This window comes from Pogonomyrmex barbatus, unplaced genomic scaffold (genome assembly GCF_055798465.1).
Source record: "Pogonomyrmex barbatus isolate J1 unplaced genomic scaffold, ASM5579846v1 scaffold8, whole genome shotgun sequence".
Taxonomy (NCBI): domain Eukaryota; kingdom Metazoa; phylum Arthropoda; class Insecta; order Hymenoptera; family Formicidae; genus Pogonomyrmex; species Pogonomyrmex barbatus.
This window is the reverse complement of record NW_028297182.1, coordinates 8,626,225-8,649,403: the sequence shown is the minus strand read 5'-3', so window position 1 is coordinate 8,649,403 and position 23,179 is coordinate 8,626,225. Positions and strand designations below refer to the sequence as shown.

The 23,179-nt window shown below is 36.9% G+C and overlaps 2 protein-coding genes across 3 annotated transcripts in view; one reads left to right on the top strand and one right to left on the bottom strand.

Annotated features, from left to right (window-relative positions):
• Window positions 1-23,057, top strand: part of LOC105422678 (uncharacterized) — a 194,671-nt gene extending 171,614 nt beyond the window's left edge. Inside the window, exon 4 of the mRNA XM_089083985.1 lies at window positions 18,452-23,057. Within this exon, the coding sequence (XP_088940111.1) occupies window positions 18,452-18,518 (67 nt within the window). The 3' untranslated portion in view covers window positions 18,519-23,057. The remainder of the gene's footprint in view (window positions 1-18,451) is intronic.
• The window catches only part of raskol (Ras GTPase-activating protein raskol), a 63,296-nt gene that overhangs the window by 8,112 nt on the left and 32,005 nt on the right, over window positions 1-23,179 (bottom strand). For both annotated transcript variants that reach the window (XM_089083946.1, XM_089083945.1), the window contains exons 2-4: window positions 9,577-9,671; window positions 956-1,239; window positions 226-512 (exon numbers count right to left, since the gene is read on the bottom strand). In XM_089083946.1, coding sequence (XP_088940072.1) covers window positions 226-512; window positions 956-1,239; window positions 9,577-9,671 — 666 coding nt within the window. The remainder of the gene's footprint in view (window positions 1-225; window positions 513-955; window positions 1,240-9,576; window positions 9,672-23,179) is intronic.

The window sequence follows — 23,179 nt, the reverse complement described above, 5'->3', positions numbered from 1 at the left end:
GAGGATCATTATATGTATATTACAGTTGCATTACATCACGTTTCAATTGATTATTCAAACTACAGATCATTTTACATTTACGTTATTAAATACAGTGCGTACATCATATATTAAATTTTATTTGCCTCTAAAATTTTCTTGCAATTTACAATTTAAGAAAAACAAATATTGGATTATGAAAGAGTTATCTGAAAATATCAAAATTAATCGCAATCGAGTGCTTACCGATTAAAACATTTTTGTCCCTCTTCTTTTTTCTGTCCGCTTCCCTGTATAAATTCACCTGGATGGTGTTGACAGAGGGTAAATGATGGAAGTCGAAATGCTCGCCCCAAAAGCATAGGTCAGCCTTCAGTTTGGCAGTCGTTCGCGCGTACAAGGTACTGTCGAGGCAGACCTCGCAAAAATATCGCTTCTTTGCGGGCACGCCCTTCGCCTCCAGTAACCAGATCTGCAGGGAATTGTCTGTTCGGCGTGTCTGTTCCGCATCTGGCTGAACGGATTTCCTTAAGCTGCACATACAATAAAATAGAAAGCTCGTTCGCCTGTCTATATAGATCATCATATGAATCAGATAGATAAATGGATCGAATAGGGATCGAATAACAATTCAGATTTATATGAAGATTCACATAATATACTTCTCAAAATCAGATAGCGTAACCATTGAAAAAACGCATATATTTATGATAATGTTCCAGTTCACATATGCATATTTTCTTGATTTTTAATCCACAACCCGCGGTACTATCGAGAATCGGTATTTATTCAATTCAAGTCGAAGTCGGGGAGTTCGCGGGTCGAGAAAAAAAACTGCGCGATAAATCTAGAGCGTCGCGTACGGTACTCGGCATGTCGTTCTCGTGACCGTGATGAAAACGAAATGGCGATTTAAACCTGCATAGCAGGGCGATAAATAAAAAGCGACGCGCGACGCCCGGCCTGTCCAACCGACCTGTGCAACCACTGGTCCCGTTCGTGCGCAGTTCTGCAGCTGAAATACTTGGGCCCGCCGGTGCTCGGCGTGACCTGGAAGCAGTGCGGCCTGCCGAGGAGACTCGGATGCAGTGGCGTCACCGCCGCGAGGTCCATCGAGGTCACCGCCTGACCGCACAGCAGAGACTCGTGCGAACGGCATCCTCGAAGACCGGCGCCCCGTTGCTTCTGCCGCTCGAGCTTCGTTACGCTCTTCGTCCTCTTCAGAGGGTTCGACCGGAACGACCGCTTCGAGAAGAAGTTCTGCAAAATTCGAGAAAAAGCGATTCTCGTTAAGAGCCATGCACGTGAAGTCGTGAGGGGTCGCAAGATCTAGCGCAAATCGAAAAAGCGCTTGCTTCGAAGAAACAATTATGTATTATATACATAAACAATTGTTTGATAACAGTTGAAATTTATTATTTCTTATGCTCCCGTAACGCATAATAGAAGTATAGCTGAATAAATAAATAAAATCTAAAGTAAAGATATAATAAGGATATTTTGATATATTTTATAAAAAATATTGTTTAATAAAATTTTGATTTATTTTATAATAAAGACGGAATTTCGTTAACCAGACATAAATTTTGTTTAAGAACTCCCGAATATTTCTCTATGTATACAAATTCATATATATATCTACACCATTAAATGTGGCCGGTATTTTTTGTTTCTCATTTTTGTAGACGATCGTTTATTGCATTGTTCTACCAATTGGGAGAACACATTACTCTATTCCGGCTCTGTGAATTTGCCGGTATCTCTTTTTGCCACCGAGAAACAACGGATTTGGCTGGTTGCCACTTGGGAAAACTTGATACGCTTCCAAATGTACAGTAGAAGGAACAAAAAAAGACTATGTGGCACGATTCGGCTACAATTCGGATACAAAAGATACCGTACCAAGAAATCTATTCTAATAATAGGTATCTAACGGTATCGATAAACGATGTTCTTTCTTTTGTTTAAAAATAAAGAATATATGTAAGTCAACAAAAGCATCATTTTCCCAATACATTTTATATTCTACATAAGATACAACATATTTACAAATTTTAATGTGACCGTACATCAATACAAGGTAAGTGAAAACGACGTGGCGAAGAGCTTGTTCTATCAGATGTATCTTTTTATCTTATTTAATGTTAAGAGAATACATTTTTGATATACAATCAGTGACATTCTATTTCCAAAAATATCAAGTATTATTTGAAATTATATTATCGGATATTATTAAATTCTTTTAGATGGGAAATAAAGCCGTAAGGTCAATTAGGTATTGATAAGAGACCAATGAGGACGGAGTAGATATTAGCAGTCTAGAATGTTGCTTTAGGGAACGAAGAATCCTGAGTTTGAATCCCGAGGGACTCCGTTAATTTTTTCAGCTTTTATATTAGACAGAAAGAAAAATGACTCGTGCTCTTGCGACATATTCTTAACTGGATATTATTTTTCTATGTGAACGATATATCAAGAAAAGAAAAGAATTCTTTGAAACAGAAAGAACGAATGACTCTTAAATGAAAAACCTCTTAAATTTTATTAATAAAGAATTCGATATTCTCTGAATGGATTTTGTGAATGTTTGCAAACGTCTTGAGTTTTTGCAATATTTACCCTCGCATTAAAATAATTGACGATCATGCTGACAACCTTGTCGTCTTCGTTCTCCTCCATCGGCTTGACGCACATTTTTTTTTTCACCATTCGCGCGGTTTCAAAAAATTCGGGCCGAAAGGGTAAATATTTATGAGTACTTTTGAGGCATTTTTACATCGCGAAATGTGGCGATGTATTAAAGCATTTCAGAATGTTGAAATATTTCATCTCTCGCGAAACATTTTCCTGCACAATTTGTTAGTTAATAATCCTTTAATGTCATATCATAAATTAGTATTCAAGTATTAATTTCAATATCCTAATATTTGAAGATTGAAGAGAGAGAGAGAGAGAGAGAGAGAGAAAACGCATGAAATTCTACATTGGCCGGATGTTCTTTCTTTAACTTATATAATTACTTATTATAATTATCTAAAATTATCTTATTTCCGCAATACTTTTTTAGGATAGAAGCACAGGTTTATTGCAGGTAAAACGATCATAAAATATAACTGTTCCTAACATTCATATTTAAATGTATAATAATTGTAAGGTATACTTTTTGATTCTGTAAACTTACTTCCAACGGTTTAATTTCCATAGTAGCTTCAATAGTTTTCACAATTTTAAATAAACGCATCAATTTCAAAAATCTTCGCACGAGCAACTGAGAAAATCAATACAATTCGCCAAATTCATCAACAGACCGTTTTGCTGCCACGTGTAAAGCTTTTCCACTTCATGTGCTACCCGTTACCACCATTTAAAAATCACCGTCGTCACGGAGCGCATTATCGTTGTGGCAAAGTGCCGCGTTATCGTGCACGTGCATGCAAGATAAGTCCGGCCCAATATCAGAATGCAGAATTTAATCGTGCGCGACCGCGTCGCGAGTTTCGATTAGAAAGTAGAAATTCACAGGTACTCTTTTTGGGGAGCATTCTATATAAAATATTCGCTCGATGACTCTTAATCGAAATGTGTTTTTCATTGTTGTCTTGTTTCTATATATATATATAAAAAAAAAAAAAAAACTGACTTTCCTGATATGCACAAACCATTTTATGTCCCCTCCCCCCCCCCCCCCTGACGTTATAAAACTTTTGTATAAAACATTTTTCGACACAAGTCTTAATTTTTAAATATTTCACATTTTCTCTTGTTTCTGTATCTTCAATGCTGTTAACAGCATGATGTTGGCAGATGTTACTTTAGAGAGCACGAGATAGGGATCACAAGAGAGAATTTTAATCTCGAACAATATGTGTTTCACGTTATAAGGAATGACCATACGTACAGTTACCATACTAGAGATATTCTTCGGACAACTATGAACCGGCAAATGAATCGCTGAGTCAGGTATCCTTCGTATTTATGGTCAGCATGGTATTTGAGAGCGACATCTCGAATTCAAATTTTTGAGAATCCTGTATACGATCTTTATATACTTGCATCGACTTTTGAAACATTAGCTTTTTTATACGGAAATAATATTTTGCTTATAGTTATTTGTAGTAACAATAATTTCGTTAATGCCTAATCTATTAAAAAATATCAAAATTTAAAAAAATACTCGCACCCAACTAAGATATTTCAAATCCGCTTGCGTAGTTTTCTTTAGAATCGTTTGTAGTGTTTGTAGTGTTTTCCGTTTAGTTTTGTGCGCTGGTTTAACAAACGGCAAAATTCGCTCGTGGCCATTTGTTTGAATTATTGTAACTTTTGAACGGTTCGACTGCAAACGAAACGGAAAGCATTACAAACAACTACAAACAATTCTAAAAAAAGATTGCGCAGGCGGATTTGCGTTATCTTAAAAAAAAAATGACAGAGTTCGTTCTTGGCTATTTGTTTACATTGATTTGAAATATCTTGGGAGTCATTTTTTTTTTAATTTTGATATTTTGTAATGGATAGGATTACAAACGAAAGTATTATTACAAACTATCATTACAAATTATTGTTGCGAAATTATTATTACTACAAACAAAATATACTGTTATACTGTTTCCATTTAAAACAGTTAATTCTTCAAGTCGGGTGCCAAGTTCGCAAAGGTCTGTATATGGCCTTCGGTCTTATCTAATGATCTTGCAGAGCCCAGATCCCAACCGGTGATTTAAATCGGAAGGTCCTTTAAATGGTTACGATCTCCTTCACGTGCGATGATCGTCCGAATACTTTCGCAACTCAACGTGCTCGATCGGGCACTTTTTGCCCACGATACATCGTATTAAATTTCACGACCTAGCTGACGTCATCATGCATCGACGAGGATAATGATCAATTGGACACGTGAATTATGTGTCTTTCGCCATAGTGCGTCGTAATGCGATGACAAAGACGTGAAAATGCTTTTGGGTCAACTATGAATAGATTCTCGTTGCTCATGCGTGTGAATATAGAATATCTTAATAAAAGTTTATCTTAATAAAATGATGTACTCGAAACAGAAAAATGCATTGATTCATTTTTCATATTATTTTGTAGCGATTAAAATATCAAAGATATTGAGATATCGATAATTATGATATTTATATATAATGTTTTTAGTTAAAATGGCATTACATATCTTTTACATCAAGTTTTGATTATGCGATTGTTGTTTCTTAAAGCTGTCGTTTAAAATGTAAATGAATAATAATTATTTTTTAATGATTTAAATTTTGTTACCTTTGTATTGAATAACAATTACTTCAACATTTTTATAAATTCGCAGTTTTAAAGATCATTGTTGAGATCTCAAGAAATATAAAGTGAATTTCATGGAAGACTTAACAAGAGATAACACGAATATATCGTTTATCCTAGATCTCGAGCCAAGTTTTTATTAGAGTTTTACAGTTTCATTTGCTCAATTGGAAGATGGCAGAAACATCTTGATGGCAATAATTAATGTCGCAACAATATTAATTAATAACGCGAAGACCTCGATTGATTCTGTTTATAATTTGATAAAACTTTATAAATTTACTTCATCCTTTCACAATGTTTTGTTGACATCAATTACGTTACATAAGATTTTCGTATTTCATATTTACAAATATGTCAAACAAACTTAAGATTTTTTTTTAAATGACAAAATAAACTCACATATGATCACGTATAATTAATTAGCAAACTTGTATAATTTTTTTAGATTAATCTGTTAATAAGTAGTGTGAACGATCACGAATTTCATATCCACTGTCACTTGACAACATTGGCCGTTTTTCCCCGAACACGAATGTGCCAGCTTTTCTCCGCGAGATCTCGAGAAGGCGCGATTTCGCGGCGAAATCTCGTCGTCGACTGACGCAGATGTTGGCTCATCCGGGTAGCCGAAGTCAAGGGATCCTTGGGACACCTTTGTGTGTCGCGAACGAAAATGTGTGTCTGCCCCTGCATTCAGGTAAGGCAAAACGGGCTAAACCCCTCGGTTCCCCTCGGGGGCCCTCTTCTACGGGCGCGCTTTTCTGTTCCCGACACCGGTAAGGGCAAAAACGTCTTCGAGGGGTTCTCAAATCGACAAGGCCGCGACATGCAGCGTCCACTGATTGCATCTGCGATCGGCTCCGTTCTCTCCCGTAGAAACGTGCCTCACGTACGAAATAGGCGGACAATCGAAAAAACGTTTCAAATGAAATTCCTTTGTTGCACTTGCAACGCGCGTGAATTTATTCATTACTCCGTTATGTTTTGTGAATGTTCAAATATGGTGCGAGCGCGCGCGAACCGTTCGAAATAAATCTCAAGAAATCGTGATCAAGATTCGTGATTTCCATTTAAAATTTATTTAAAGCATTACATCGAGCAAGTTTTTTCAATCGACTCTCGAGCTACATTTCTTGTTTTAGATTTCTTACGAATGCTGAGAAAAGACTCCAAATTCACCGATGGAATTACCGATGGAATTCCTTGATACTTTTTTGTCTTATTTTAAATGGCAATCGGATTATTAAGCCGCGTATAGGAGACAACTGGTAATAATTCGTTTTGTAAACGGTAGCCTGCGACGTTTCTCAACCGGAAACAGCAACGTAGCTGTCACGACTTGCCCCGAAACCAGTCCGTTCTTCCTTTTGTTCCTTTAAAACCCTTCACCAACGAGCTTACGGGTCCCCTTCCGACCGAACACTGAATGCGTAAACCGCCGCATAAGCATTGTAAAAACAGAATATTTTTGAAAAAAATACTTTTTAAAATTAATTAATATCTGAGTGATATAATATATTTTTGCTTTTATATCGATATTTATGATCCAAGCTTGTGTTTAATTTTTAATAGAACAGATTTAAAATTTATGATCTGTTTATAATTTTTAATAGATTTTTGTAAATATATATAATTTTGTAAAATATATAGATATATATATCAAAGTATATTGATTAATTGTAGAGAGATAAAAATACATCTAGCTTGTATTTTATTCATAGAAAAGTTTGGCGGCAAGATCGCCCGGCGATTTAATCTAGCGCGTGAGAGTTGAGAACACCTGCTTGTATGTAAAGCTTGGATCGATATTTTCTGCGTTGAATATTTTCACACTCGAGTTAAGAGTATTCTCGATAATATAAATGACATAAATCAATGTTTATTTTACAGACGACGAGAACTTTTACGGAATAATAATTCGGAAATATTGTAAAGAAAATAAATGTATATATTACTTACATTTATTTACAAACTTTAGATATATATTTATGAATATTAAATTCAGGAGGAAAATTGGAAAAATCTTATCATGATTGATGAAGTGGAAACAAGACAGTTTCTAAGATATAAAAATAACATGTTTCGCTTTAAAAAAAAAACATCAATTGGCTGGCAACTCGGAAGAATTCGTGAGATCGAAGCTACGTGATTGGAAGAATGAAAGCTTGTTTTCCCGATCGACGAACAGATCACATATGAATGAAAAGAGCAAGATACAGATTTCTGACGTCTGTTCTTGAAAATAGAAATTTAAATGTAAGTTACATAAATAATACACGGACAATGGACACATGACAATGCGTCTTCCGTTATCGGAGGGTCGCCGATCGGTCCAGGATGTCTTCTCGAAGAAAAAAGTTGATCTGATAACATATCTCTCGAAGTGTGGTTACGGAGTAAATCTTCGCCCGTTCAATCCGTTGTCGCAAGAAATGCTGAAATGCCAATAAATCTACACGAGAGAATCTACGTGTGATTAGCAAAGATCTAATCCGCGAAGCTAATGCACTCGCTAAGACGATCGCGACAGAGAAGTATATGATAGCGATCTGCGACCCTTAAAAAGAACACACGTGGTATCTTCACTGAGGAAGGGGAAAGGGAGCCGAAAGCTAAATATTTTATTATAACAGTAAAATCTAGCGATCGTGACGTTCAATGCAAATTTGACGCCGTAAAAGTTCGTACAATGGCCGTTCGTTATTCTATTAACCGAACGATGGTAACACTTAAGATCAGTACGCATACTGATCGGTATTTTCATCACGTATCTAACGTTTAGATGCATTCGTTTAACGATTATTGTGCTACGATATTAACTTTGCTTGCATGTTAAACAAACAAAACGTCGAAAATGTCGCATGTAATTTAACGATCATTACGTTTTAAACGCTGATCGCCGCTTTCACGTTAATGAAGTGAGAATCGGGACGCTACATTTGCTGCTAAATGTGCGATGAAGGTAGAAATCGGGCGTATCACGAAGACGACGTTTCTCGCGCGGCAACGCTTGCTTCTGCCCGAAATAACGGAATATCGGAATAGATAATGCGACCGTTAATCAGGCAGGCTTCGCGAGACGTGGACGTTTTCCCGCTGGAGAAAATCCGATTTGGCGTACGTATAGACGCGCCTTCATCACTACGTCGATTGTCAGCCCGATAATATCGACAGTGAGAGGCAGATGGATATCACCGGGACGGCGAATGGCCCCGTCCCCCCCCCGTCCCCAATTAAATTAAATTAACGTGGAATTGTCAGACGAAAGTGCCGGCCTGATCTCGCACGACGGGGGCCGATGTTAAATATAGTCGCAGATCGGTTAACGCCAGGCGCTCATGGAAAATGAGATCGCTGAACTCGCCGTCGCCGCCGCCGTCGCCGCCGTCGTTGCGGCGAGGTGGTCTATATACGGAGTACCGGGTGTAACGAACTAATTACAACGTATCGCGTGTGTGTATGTGTGTGTGTGTGTGTGTGTGTGTGTGTGTGTGTGTGTGTGTGTGTGTGTGTGTGTGTGTGCGCCCGTGCGAATCCACGGGACACGGGCATTTCGGCGGGATCTCGTGAATATTCACGCCGGGCATTAAGTTAGCCGACGAGCCAACGTAAACTATGTACGTCCTCGGCTATCCGAGGGAAGCTCTTCATCCCGGCTCTTTCATCCCGGAGAATCCTCATTCATGAGCGGCCGTATCCTCCGTGATACATACGGGATGGCCCTTCCGATTTTACGAGAGTGTCTTGTACGTTGGAGTGCGTGCGACGAATGGATGAGAGACAGAAGTCATGCGCAATCGAGTTCGCAGTTTCACAAGTAAACAGTTCCTTTTAATATACTCTTCTTTTTTTTTTTTTTTTAATTTCAAGATATATTTTGTGCCAGAATATTTTTTTTTTTTTTTTGGTTACAAATCTTCTGTCCGAAAAGTGGAAGAAAAAGCTAATTTGTATCGTGGATGTTTAATAATATTTTAAAGGAGTTTTAAGGCTTGAGATTAAACGAGAGCATTTTCGTTATTTTCTGATAATAATATTTTTGTCATTTTTCTCAGTCAGTTGTGTGTTACAAATATATCTCCTCCTTAATTGCAATTTGTTATCGATGGAGGAGTTATAGATAAATGCTCGCACACACAAATATATGAAAGTGAACCCGAAAGTGAACCCGATAATCGAATCGGTGGTGTGTCACATGTGTTACGAAAATAGAATATCATAGAATCATCGACGTGACATTATTGAGTGAAGCATCCGATTATGTTTTAACGAATTATTACGCGAGCAGTCAAATTTACTTACAACAATCCTGTTCGGAGTGACATCCAGGGGTCGTGCGCCGAGCACTGGTGTGGCGGGTGCGCTACCCCTTCGACAGGCCTTCTCGTACGATGTGTCTGAAACAGAACCGAATAACTCACGTGAACGTGTGCTTAGACGCTTAGACTTAGCAATGGTAATTGGCGTGTCATGTTTCGGATACGCCCGCGTATGTTTAATTCGGTCGTGCACGGTCGAAGTAAACTGAAACCACGTTGCGGCAATGATTACATGGTCGGCGTCAATAGTTAGTCCCGCTGACTCTGTCATTGTCACAAGCAACACGATACGTTCGTTCAATTGGCGCTAAAAAGCGCTTTGCTACACGAAGCTACACGAAGTCAATTTTGCGAAACATGTTGTAAACATGAAATAATTCAAATAATTAATATTTGAAATTAAATTTTTGGTGGACATTTACTTGAATAAATTTTGTTGTGAGTATCACGAGTAAACTCCGATAATCGATTAAGTATTTTATATTTTACCTTCGAATTTCATTCTTGCATGATTCAAAGTAATTAAATACCCCTTCTCTCTTTGATTTATTATTTCGAAAAATTTAATTTCTTGTAAGCTAAGGGATGCGATATTTACAATGATATTTACTATAATGAACAGTTTGCCTCATCAAAAATTATAAAATTTAATTTAATCTTTTTAGATATAAAATTAATATTTTAAAATTTTTAAGAAAATATATTATTATTGCAAAATTGCGAAATTTTTTAATTATTCTTAAAATTATCATATATGCTCTTCTATTATCATTAAGTGAATTAGAAAACAAAGATGCTAGATTAGAATTTAGCGTATCTAAAAGTATTTACGTTATTATTTAAATTAATGCCGATAGAGTTTTTTAACTGAGAAGTACGCCAGTCATATTTTACTTGGATCAACCGTTTCAGACAAGTGTACTAAGAGTAAATGGTCGCACACTCGACGTTCGCCGTTTACTCCTTTGCTTCGAGAGGCGCTCGAGTAACAGAAATCGGTCCAGAGAGAAGAAACCGAAAGCAGCCCCGTAATTAACGCCCTTACAAGAACCCGGGGTGCCTCCCAAGCCTTTCTCCCGAGCTTCTCTGTTTACGGTCAGCGGTTTAAATGGTTGCCTTGCACAAGGGTCTCGAGTTACTCGTGCCTCTATGTGAAGGTTTCTAGACATGTACAGAGTGTTCCTAAATTCTCGTGTTTAATTAAAAACCGTAAAAAAATTTAATTAAAATCTGTAAAAAATTTTATCTGGCTTCTCTTTTATCAATTTATGATTAATTTTTTGTCAAATAAAAAGTCGAAACGTTAATGATTACGGAGCGATTAAAAGCGTGATAACGACGAGAAAATTTGTGATAACTCGAATATCTAAAAAAAGTAATTCAATTTGATAAAAAAGTTTGAATTGCGATGACATCCCGTATCTTAGAGCTATGATTATTAAAACATTAAATATATTTAATTGACTTAGGAATTAGTTTTAATCTGTCAGTTTTAAATTTAGCGATTGAGACACCTTATATGCACGTTTCTTCGTACATTATTACAATGACGATAAAAAAAAAAACACTTGCAATTGTGTACGTATGCATAAAAAAACGCAACGTGCTCTTGAATGTGTATTTATATGATTGTATCATTTCGATTCGAAGATAAAGTTCTTCAAGCCTTGTATCCAAGTTAAAATGATGTAATTAACGTAATTAAAAATCAGATTGGATCATATTTAAAAACTGCGAGGTTCTCTGTATGGAAATGTGTGACAGCGTGGCTTGTAACGATGTATACGTTTCACCGATGAGAGAAACAGGATCTCCTGCACAGGAGAATCGTGTGAAGCGAAACCAGATCTGCTTGCCAGTTTCCATTGTCAAAATATGTAACGTAATATTTACGTAATAGGAAAAAGCGGGGATCAAAACATCTTGTATTGTGCTCACACGTGATTACGGTAAGCATTATCATACAATCATTTTTTTTTATCGGATATCCAATAAAAAAGTTATTTCTCAGACAAGAAATAAAAATATTGTGAGAAGAGAGATATCTCGAATTTCGGCGAATTTTATCTCGAGACAGGTTCACCCGAGATAAGTTTGACAAACCCCAGCACTTTTCAACAGTACAATAAATAAAAAATCGAAATCGATGCGAAATTCGACTGATAAGCGAATGGTGATCGAATATGTTTTGACTGATCGTAATATATAGTATATTGCGTTTGTATGGGTTATGATACCGATAATTTTGTGCACACGGTTTCGTTCACACACGAAGCCTAGCTGTAAAATCTTAATATGTACGTTCCACCCTTTTTACGATGCACCGGGAAGATAAAGATGTTTGGAGATAAATGCCCGGCCAATTGGAGCAATTCCAGTTGGGGCGTAAAAACATAAAAGCTGGGGTAGAGATGTATGCGTGAATATTCCGTGTGCTGAGTCTTGCTGAATACGGAAATTATTCAAACGAGAGTATGTCGTATATTTCTCCCATGTGTTCATCCTCGCGGATGAATAATTATTTAACATAGCGTCATATGTAAAGTAATCGCGATAACAAGAACTTAGACATCAAAAATGTTATGATATTTCTTCCGATAATCAAACTGAAATAAAATAATAGAATTTTAGAATAAGAACTTTGGAAATTATATAATTATATAATTGTTTCATTTGTTCATATACATGTATATTATTTTTATATAATATAATAATTTTATGATTATAATATTATTGTTATAATATTATTACAAATATATTTATCACGATGGATATAAATTTCTAGAACATATATAGATCACGTTATTCTTATCTTTGTTAACAATGGGACAACAGATTGCGCTTTTAATTGCAGTCGCAAGATATTGGTGAAACGACCATCGTAAATATCGCTGATCGCGCGAGGCGAATCCCGAATCAACTTTTTACGAGCCTCGTAAAAGGCTCTCTGCTTCAACATATGCTACCTGCTAATTAATTCCTGGTTTACGGCTCATCGGCACAAAGAAAATGCCGCGGAAATTCATAGTTTCGCGGTTTAGAGTTTTGATCTGAAATATTTCAAGACTTCGAAGTAAAATGTTTGTCTCTTCAAAATATTTATTTGTTTACAAAAAAAAAAAGAAAATAAAAGTAATGCTTCATCAGATAAACAAGATTACATAAAAGTTTCTTAATGGCTAAATATTTAATATTTTAATATATAAACAATTTAAATTTGTTATCGAGTTGTCCAATATATTCAATGTAATTAAAAATAGAAAATAAAAGACGGATAGAGATTTTATTTCAAAACTTTATCTCATTTCATGAAATATTAATTTGATGGTATATTAATGATATAAATAATATTTTATTACAAAATCCGTCTTGAAGTAATTATAAAAATAGAATAAAGATAAAAAAGGCGCTATTTCTTTAGAATATTTCTTTCTTCATCAAATATTATCGAATATAATATTAAATTACTACAAAAATAAGAGATAAAATTTATTAATTTAATCCAAATCTTGAAATCAAGTTGTGTGGAAAATATTAGTTAAGGATACATATAGCAGTTAGAAATTATTTCTTCGTTCTATTTGCTGGCGAGTATTTAATTAGATTCGTGATGAAGCGATCTCTCCCCTCCCCCCTTTCCTCTTGCTTTCGCGATTTCGCCTTTTTTTCCTCGTGGCCTTGCAGCTGCACCAGTCGCATCGGCCTGGTGCAGCATGGGGCGAAACGCATCCTTTGTGTGCGGTCGAGTGGCTCGAGGAGAAGGCACAAAGAGAACCCGAATCGAAATCGAAACGCGACGACGGAACGAAATCGAGCGTAATGGCGGGAGTGAACTCACCCTCCTTCTCGTCTCAATCCTTTCGCCTGCATTGATTTGACGCTAACAATCGCGGCATAAGTCAGTGATTATTAATGATCGAGGAACGAGCGAGTCGGCCGTGCGAGTGAAAGCGAGTCTTCGCGATCGATTCTGAAGGAGATTGATCTCAGATGCATTTTTCGAGCATTGTACTCTGGAATCTCACCAGTTGGTTTTCGTTGACGAGACGGTCGAAAGGCGGGGATCGTTTAAGTGACGGGGACGAGTGTGGTGTTATCACAAAAAAGCGACTCTATAATATGTTTGTTTTGTAGAAAGAGGCGTTTCTGTAAGGCTCGATAATGTTCCAAATTGAAGAGAAACATCTTGTCAATCGTAACGATAAAGGCTTAATTATTGTGATTAGGGTGCTACGTTGATAGCAATTCAATGGATTGATAGCTGATATTAATCGCTTATAATATTGCTTTCAGAATGATTTATTTATAGTGATTATTATTAGAATGTTAATCATATTATTAAATATTACTATATGAACATACAGAAATAGCAAGAATAATAAATAATATAATTTAATAATATATAAAAAAGTATCGTTTATATTATATATTTGTATATTGATACATTATTTAATTAGTCTCTCAATAAATAATAGCAGAGAAAAAATAAAAATCTGATTTTGATGAAAATTTCAAATTTTGTAATAAACATTACAACATTTTTAATCGCGTTGTTTCAAGGTACAAATAATTGGACTGAACAAAATAATCACAAAAGTCAATGTATCAATTACGCGCATCTGGCACAGACACGCCCAGGAAGGAGTTGTACAAATCTACGTCCGTCCGTTTTATTCGTACGTTTCTATTTCAGATATTATACATTGCGCACAGAGAGAGAGAGAGAGAGAGAGAGAGAGAGAGAGAGAGAGAGAGAGAGACTCATTAGTCCGCCATCGACGACTAAAAGGGTACAATTGTGATTTTTCATCGTACGGCTGGTTATTAACGAAATGTATGCGGAACTGTAACAATGGCAACGGTCAGACTGACCCGCGGATATTTATGAATTGATACGACGTGGTGCTTATCGCGAGGGTCAGATAAATCGCGTAGGGGTCGGTCATAATTGTTACGAGTGAAATGCGCACCATTTGGGGGTCTCATTTCACGACAAATGAGTCGTTGCGAAAGCGACGCGCGCGAACACTCGTAACATGATCGGCCGAAAAGTTTGCTCCCGGCTAACATAGTTTCTCTCGGTGTAATCGTACCTTACCTTATGTTTCAACGTTTAAAAATTAAAAATCCTATATATATTTTATAATCCTTGCATTTCTTGTAAGTACATGAAAGAATAGTATCCATGTATGTGAGACATTATACGTCTCATAAAATTATTGTATTATGTATTTATATGATTTATTACATTTTTTTCTAATTTTATATAACTTATTTAATTTATAGTTCTTCAAAAAAATTATATATTATTATGCTAATAAATGGTTAAAATATATCGATATGATAATAAATAAATTATTGATCAAGAAACTATGAAAAACTTGAATAAAAATATATTTTATTCAAGGTAATAATTTTGCAGGATAAATTACAGAGATTTCTTAAAAGTAGATAATATTTGATTATAGACAGCCTCGAGTGCCGATACTGTCCGAGTAAGATCGATTTTTTTAAGTCCATCTCTTAACTCCACGACGTAATCGTAAATAATAAATCACTATTGCTGATTGATTTTTCGGTTGGAGAATTTTATTGAGAACAATTTTCTCGGTAATCGAATGACTCGCTCGTGCCAGTGCGACAACGAAAACGCGTTTCGAATTGACATCCATTGTAACAAGAGTTTATTGCAAATGTCATGTGCAGATAACAGACGTAATTCGGACAGAAAAGTAATATATTTATTCGGTTTCTCTGGATATGTGTTCTCCACTTAGGAATATCCGATATTAGAATCTATTCACAATTAATTATTAATTTAAATTAATGTTTACGGAAATATAAATTGATCGAGGTAACATAAAATTTTCAACAAACGAGAAACAACAAAATTTTAAATAATTTCTTTTATTATCATCGTATTATCTGTTTCCGTGTGTAAACCTTTATTCGATTTATATACCTCTTATTTTTTTACACTTATTTTTTTTATATTTTTTTTTATATATATAATGTTTCAATACTTACTATAGAGTGCAAGGTTTCTTCTTTCAGAAATATACTTTTATGCTTTTTTAGAAATTTGTCCCGTCATACTATCCACATTACGCCCGCGTCAATGCGAATACATCGCGAGGCACCACACTCTTTATGGTATTATTGTCGCCGTAGATAAAGCTGGCCGTTGTAAATGATCGTTCATGTGTGCGTATCGCGTCTGTACACCAACGCAACGTGTCCACCAGCCGTTGCGTATACACCCACAGATAAGATCGCGATGCTAAGCTCGCTAGTCGGCCGTGTGAAGAAGCAGCCGCGAATTTACGATCCCGATTTGCTGGTTCTTCGCCACTGCCACTGCCACCTCAAGCTCACCAAAGGATTGTCTCGAGGAAGAATAGCGTTAAAGAACAGTGGTAGCGATAATATTTCATGTTATCTACATTATCAAATAAATCTTATGAAATGGTCACCGAATAATACTGATTTCTTGATGACCGTGTCAATCAAATGTTATTAAGGTTGTATTATTTTGTCAAAGATAATTAAATCCCGTTTGAAAGATTGAAAGATGTGTGTCTTATATTACAACATAACATTTAAACATAACATTTTAAAGGAGTCAATTTTTTTTTTATAAATAACCCTTTCATTCCGCGTGATTAACACGCTTGGGCGACACGTGTTTTGTCGATGTCCCGGCCCTCGAAACATGCCTCGATTCAGCACACGCGCGAGACGAGAGCGTCGTTCCGCCTCGTCATTGACGCTTATTACGAGTATCCACAGCTCTCTTGGAGAGGTCTTTTGCGTGTCTCGCATCTCGCACCCGTCCTCTCATCCGAGGGACGTTACATCCATCCTTCTTTTGATCGCGCCACGCACACACGTTCTTGCGTAACGTAATGTTCGCCCTTTGTCGCGCGACGATCGAGATTTTCCGGTTGATCGCAAAATTGCGTATCCGATTAACGAGCGGCGTCGATGCGGCCTTATCGTTATCTCTGAGCGCTCTGAGTTTATTATCATGGCCGGCGAGATGATTCGCATCTCACAATAGCGCTTGCGGCGCGTACACCGACGCAATAGTGGCTAATTACTCCGCTGGTTAGATAATGAACGGCGCATCCTCGAGCAGCCATTGAAAGCTACTTACGATGGCGGAATAATCTCTGTGATAATCCTGTTCTAATTGAGAAACGCGAAATCCACCGAATTAATTCGTCGCTCTTGCAGATAATTGAATCCACCTCGTCACAGTTTCGGAATAAGGCTCTCGGGATTGGGAAAGTCCCGCAATTATTCATCATCAGATTATTTATTAATTATTATCAGATTATTATTCTCTTTTCTCTTTATTATTCTCATTGATTGAAAATCGTTATGCGAATTCTGCTAATATATACTTTCTTAGATAAATGGAGTAATAAAATAAATAACGTGCTTTTAATTTTAGTCGCGGCACAAAGCTGTGCCCAGAAATATGTGATAATTTGTAAAGTTGATAAAAATAATTATGGCACCCGAGTTATTCGAAGTCAAAGTGGAAGAATCTCGACATTCTCTTCTGGAACGTCTCAGGCCGCTTCTACGTTCCGTTCCACGCTTGGCACTCGGCCAAGAATTTCTCCTCAATAGATGAGAGAACTATTCAGAGGACAATGCACCCCACCCAGAAATGCTCTGGCAATGCACTATCCAATCACTCTTTTACCAAATTTCTTTTAATGGATCATCAAAAAAATTCTGTCTTTCTCAGCCGCAAAACAGAGATGCTAACGTTATCGTAATTGTAATTGTGACTTAACGATGTGTTCTTATATATCTTTATATATATATATATATAAATGAAATAACAGTATCTTCAAAATTGAAACAATATATGAAAGAAAATAAAATTAGTTATATCGCAAGAAATGAAGTTATAGGAAAACTGGTTATTTTAACATAAAAAAATGTTCAAATTATTGAAATTTAAAGGAGTATCTAATATGCAAGAATTTCAGGATAAATTCGTACATTTAGATAAAGGAAAGTTGTTTCGGATTTTGGCAATTAAACGGAGACTCGGTATGTCGACTACAGAAACGTGTCAATCGTCGTCGGTATAAACATTTGCCGCGCGGCAGCACGTGCGTAACACGTTTCTCCGTTCTCGTTCACGCGAGCGGAACTTTCACACGAGACGAGCTTGCTCGGTCTCTCGGAGCCAGGAGCCGGTCAATGTTGGCAGACGCATCCAGAGGATCAGACGTTGGATCGCCGTGGGGTGAGAGAAACGAAATGAAATGAGGCTCCGTGACTAAACGCACGGAGGAGAGAGGAGATGGAGAGGGGAGGAGGAGAGGGAGAGAAAAAAAAAAATACAAAACAGAGACGAGTACTGGCTTCGTTTCGAAGCAGAATGCGCGTATCTTCGTCGTATGGCGTAAGGGCCCCGCGGGCATAGCGGGTCTTCGTTCATAGGCTGAATGAATACGGGGGCCTCGTGACGGCGAGGCGCAAAGCCGTATTCCGGTTCGATTGGGCCGGATCTCATTGGAGACCAGACAACTTGTGCAACGAAAAATCCCACTGCACGACTTTGACATTTGTACAAATCTCGCGCATAGAAATAATTGTAAAAATTTAAGAAACAAGAGAGGCCATTTACTCGGTAAGACTCAGGAAACATTTTTGACAATGTTATTTTGTTAATATTTTCTTTTTAATATTACAACATTTTTGTAATATTACAACCTTCAATGTCCAATTAAATCTTTGATGATCTTGATCCAAAAGAAATTTTTAAATGAATTCTCTGGAAATGATTAAAAGGAAGTCTGCGATTGAAATTAACGAATTGATTATTCTTTCAGGAAGAAATTGGAGTGCGAGTCGGGCTTAAGTCGATCGTGTGGACGAAAGGGTCAGCGAGAGCTATAGGTAGTCAATCGCTGCTAACCAGCACGATTCATTCGAGATTCATACGCCATTAACTCTAGGACGACTGCTAACGAAAAAAAGAGCACGCCGGTGAACGTGCCGGTTGGCACTTTTAATTTATCGCTTTATTATGTACTACCTCGCGGGGACTTCACAATACCTCGGTCATTAGCGGCCATAAATACAATGTAATGTCATTGTGCGTGATTTAACACGCTGGCACAGGGATCCAGTTCATGAAGATTTGCGCGTTCGTACGCACGACTTCGTACAAATCTCGTTAGTGACATTAGAAGCACGTCGCAGTTTTTTTTTTTTCTTTAGACTGTGCTAACTTTTGTTTTTTTACGAATCGACTGGAGCAAAAAATCGATAATAAAGCAAATAATTAGCAAAAAAAAAAAATAACAATTTTTATAAAGGTCATATTTAATTATATTAAAATGGCTACTATCTTTGTCAACTATCTTTGAATCGCGTTTTATACATCGCAGCTTGATTAGAATTATGTTGCTTTTATGTAGACTTGCTTTTATTTTAGTGCATGGTCATTTAATCTTCTCATAAAGTATTTATTACTTGCATATTTTTTTGCTTTTAAATAACAAACTATGTCGCAAATATTTCAGTAAAATTTTTCATGTTATAATTCATATAGCATATGTATTTGTAAATTTCAAAAAAATTTTTTTATCACTGCGATATAATTCTCTCGGCTCGTTGACATGCACTTTCAATGGGATGGATATCATCGATTGCTTCGAATACAACGCATCTCGATGTACACCCTCGTGAACCGGGGAGGGGGAGGGGGGATCGAGGACCGACTACTTTCATACGTTCTGCACGAGCCTCCCTTTCTCGCCCCCGCAATTTTTCATCGCGGCAACGTTTCATGAGAGAAGCCGTCGCGGGCTCGATCACCTATTGCGAAACGGGGTGGTTTTAAGGGCGTTTTCACCTGTCCACCATGCCATTGTCCACCGCGGAATTATTTATAGGCGGAGGATGACCAAACACAATTTACACCGGCGGCTACGCGTCGCAAAATGAGCGGCGGTGTGGTCCATTGTGCCCGTGCGCCATAAACGTCGATTCTCGCGTATTCCGTTTGCGTGTATGCGTACGCGCGTGCGTACGCGTGCGGTCTCGTTGCGTCTCTCTGTGCGACGCGTGTACATACGCGACTCGCAAGGGACATAGTCGCACGAACAATCCCGGTCTCCAATTCCCGAGGCGTGAAGAGTAAAATCGTGACGGCGCAGATTCAGTCGTAGGGCTCGGGATGTTTTGTGATTCTCCCCGGTCGTTGCGTTTGAAATGTAATGTTGTATTTGTAACAATAACTACGGTATCTCGGCCCTTACGTACTGACGTGATGTCAGACTTCCAGCACGTATAATTCGAGAAAGAGACGAACTCTTGTTTGTTGGTGCAGAGAATTTTATGAGACATCGGGCGGTTTTTCGCGAGTTTGTTCTAATTTTTGACGCAATATATATATATATATATATATATATATATATATATATATATATATATATATACGTCTTAACAACTGAATTAAATCTTCATTGGAAAATGCAAAACATTTGCAAAATATAATATTGCTACACAAAATTATTCCTACGTACTTAACGAAGTGTGTTTCGTAGATGTATCGATTTATTCGCATACAAATTTATCATTAATTGTTGTTTCAAGTGTGCAAACAAGAGGCCGGCCCATGAGAGAGAGATTTAAAATGGACTTTTATACAAACGTCGTTTCAAACCTATAACTCAAATAAAGACGCATTCACTCCGCACACACGCTGGAGTATTCCGCTCGCGTTCGATACGTCGCAGCTTCGCCCGAATAAGCGACACGCATGCAGCGGGAAGAGGAGAATCGGCCGAGAACGCATATTGTAATTCGAACAAACGGATTCCTAAATATTGACATTCGGGGCGCGAGCCCCGAAAACCCGCTTGGACACGATCGCTATTATTCGCGCGGCCATAAATTCACGCGTGTTTTCGCAGCTAATCTCCCGCTCTCCGGAGAGTCGCACATTTGGGACACCGCGATGCGCACGTCGTATCTACCTACATGGCGCTGCATATGACAGCGCATAAATTCGAAAGTCATTTGTCACGTGAAAGTCGAAACAAACGCACATTTTCTCCCTCTATTTAGACTTTCCCGACAATAATCCCAGGAATAACACCCCCTCGTCCCCTGGTTCCTCACCCTCTCAAAAACCAAAGCCAAAAGTCCATACAAGCGTACGCATAAAATTGTATTTCGGACGTATTTGTTACTCCCGACACTATAATAAATTATAAAATATTCTTATGGCGTATTTTCCTGTATATGACGTGAGAAAATTTTCAATATCAAAATACACACAAAATAATTGAATATTGGCAATTAAACAAATTGATGTTGTAAATTAATTTATCTCGCAGATATGCATATGTATAATGAAATAAATCATTACGACGTATTAAAATAATAAATGTAGAACTTTCTTTCGAGTATGTGGGATATTCACACACAATTTAAAAAAATAACCGAAGTGATACTCGTATTATCGAAAATACGAGACTACTTGACGAGACAAATCGATCGCGTTCAATTATTTAGCTGTCATAAGTGGAACTGCACCAAATCGATCCTGGTGATTGCGTTCCTTAATAGTATAAAGGAAATGTGTCTGGGAAAGTCCGACCCGGAAAGCAGCGGTGTGTTATATATGTTTTAGACCAACTGAAGCCAATGCACTCGTAAATATTCTATCGACCTACTATGCCAATCGCGAGTTTCTAAGCACAAGTGTTACGCTCATTGGATATTCCATGGAAACTTTGCAATATGCGCTTGTTATTAGCCTCGAATAACTTTAGCTCTCAGCACCGCTTGTGATCTGCTGCACCTGTAGTTTGCCTATAGTGATACTACAGAAGGATCTATATTTAGTAGCTTCAAAGCATCAATTAATTAATTATTAATCGTCGATCACGATGTGATTAATAACATTAAAATAATTTCCTAAATTTGCTACGTACGATATAGTTTATATTTAAAATGGAGAAGTTACATCAAGCAAGTTAATTATTCTTTTTTTCTCGAACGAGATCACCGCCGATGTTCGGATTAAATTCGATGTATTATGCGAGTCGCATTCACGCCACGGATGGTATACAAATGAGTAAAAGGTGGGCTTTCAAAGAGTCGGTACATGAAATATCACAGAATAATAGGCAGATATCTCTGTTTTCTCCACATGAATCCCTTCCGCTTCGGGTAGCATGTCCGCACATATAATTTCCATCCAAGATTCCCATTTCTACTTCGATAACATCGTTTCTTTCTGTCGTGTTGCCGGGGACCAACAATAATTGCCGTCTCGTCGTATTGAGATTAAAGCGCAAAAGAAAAGCTGGAATGTTTGTATTTTTGTACGATTTGCTTTAATTGAATCCTGGCGACAAGCGACGCTTATACTTTTGTGAATGAATATAATAACAATTAAACCAAGCTATTACAGGTACAAATACTCGCCAAGATAATAAAAGACTGATACGATTCTTCTATCGATTAAATATTTTATTCATTTAAAACGTTTCATTATTTATTAATCATAAAATCGATATTCTAATAATATTACCGTCGTAATTACGTCGTAAAAGTTAGAAGAATAATTGCAATAAAGAAAGTGTACGTATAACTGTTCTTTGTATTATGTAACAAGATATTGATATAATAAAGTTTGGAAATTAGAGAGCTTCAGGATTATGATGCAAGACATATAAGTATCCAAAATAATGAGTTTGCAAAATTATTTAATATCTCTTTCATATATCTTTCGCATATTCGACTATTATACACATTCGCAATATTCCATTCTCTATAATTCCATTCTCACACAATTAAATTGATTACTGTTACGTATATTCGTGTATTGGATAAATTAGAAATAAAAAATAAAAATTTTAACATTACTCTTCTCCTATGATTATCTTTCAAGAAACACGTCGTATATAACTTTTGCATATAAAATTGTCGAATACAAGTATCAAAACTAGAACTTTTTTACGTAATTACAGATGTAATCGTAAACAAGCAGGAATATTACGCGAATAAGACTTTTACAAAAAGAAGAAGGCGAATAATCGATGAGAATGCCAGAGGCTAAGAGTGGGATCGGATTTTCCATGATTTATTCAGGTAAAAGACGTCGTATTATCGCTGTGAAGCATCGAGCGATGATTTCCTATGAATAATCGACTTACGGAAGTCAGGAGCCAATTTTGAATAGGACGCTGATATCTAAGTCTATTCTTGCGATCAAATAGTAAGAATATTAATGAGGAACGTTGGCATCAAGGAGAGAAAGGAAAAGAGATAGAACCCGGATTACAGTATATAAATACCAGCAAGGTTTTCAATCCGTTAGGACGCATTTAATGACGTCTAATTTATAATGTTTTACACGTTTCTTTTCCTATCCTGCATTGCCAGAGGAAAATCAATAAAATTACACAAAAAAAAAAACGTTACATTATCTTTAACCAGAACGCAACAATATCCTTGTCGTATTGAAGATTTACATAGAGAGACTTAAGTAGAGCTTAAACGTGGCCAATAATTTCAAGGCTTTTCGGTGAAGCGAGTAT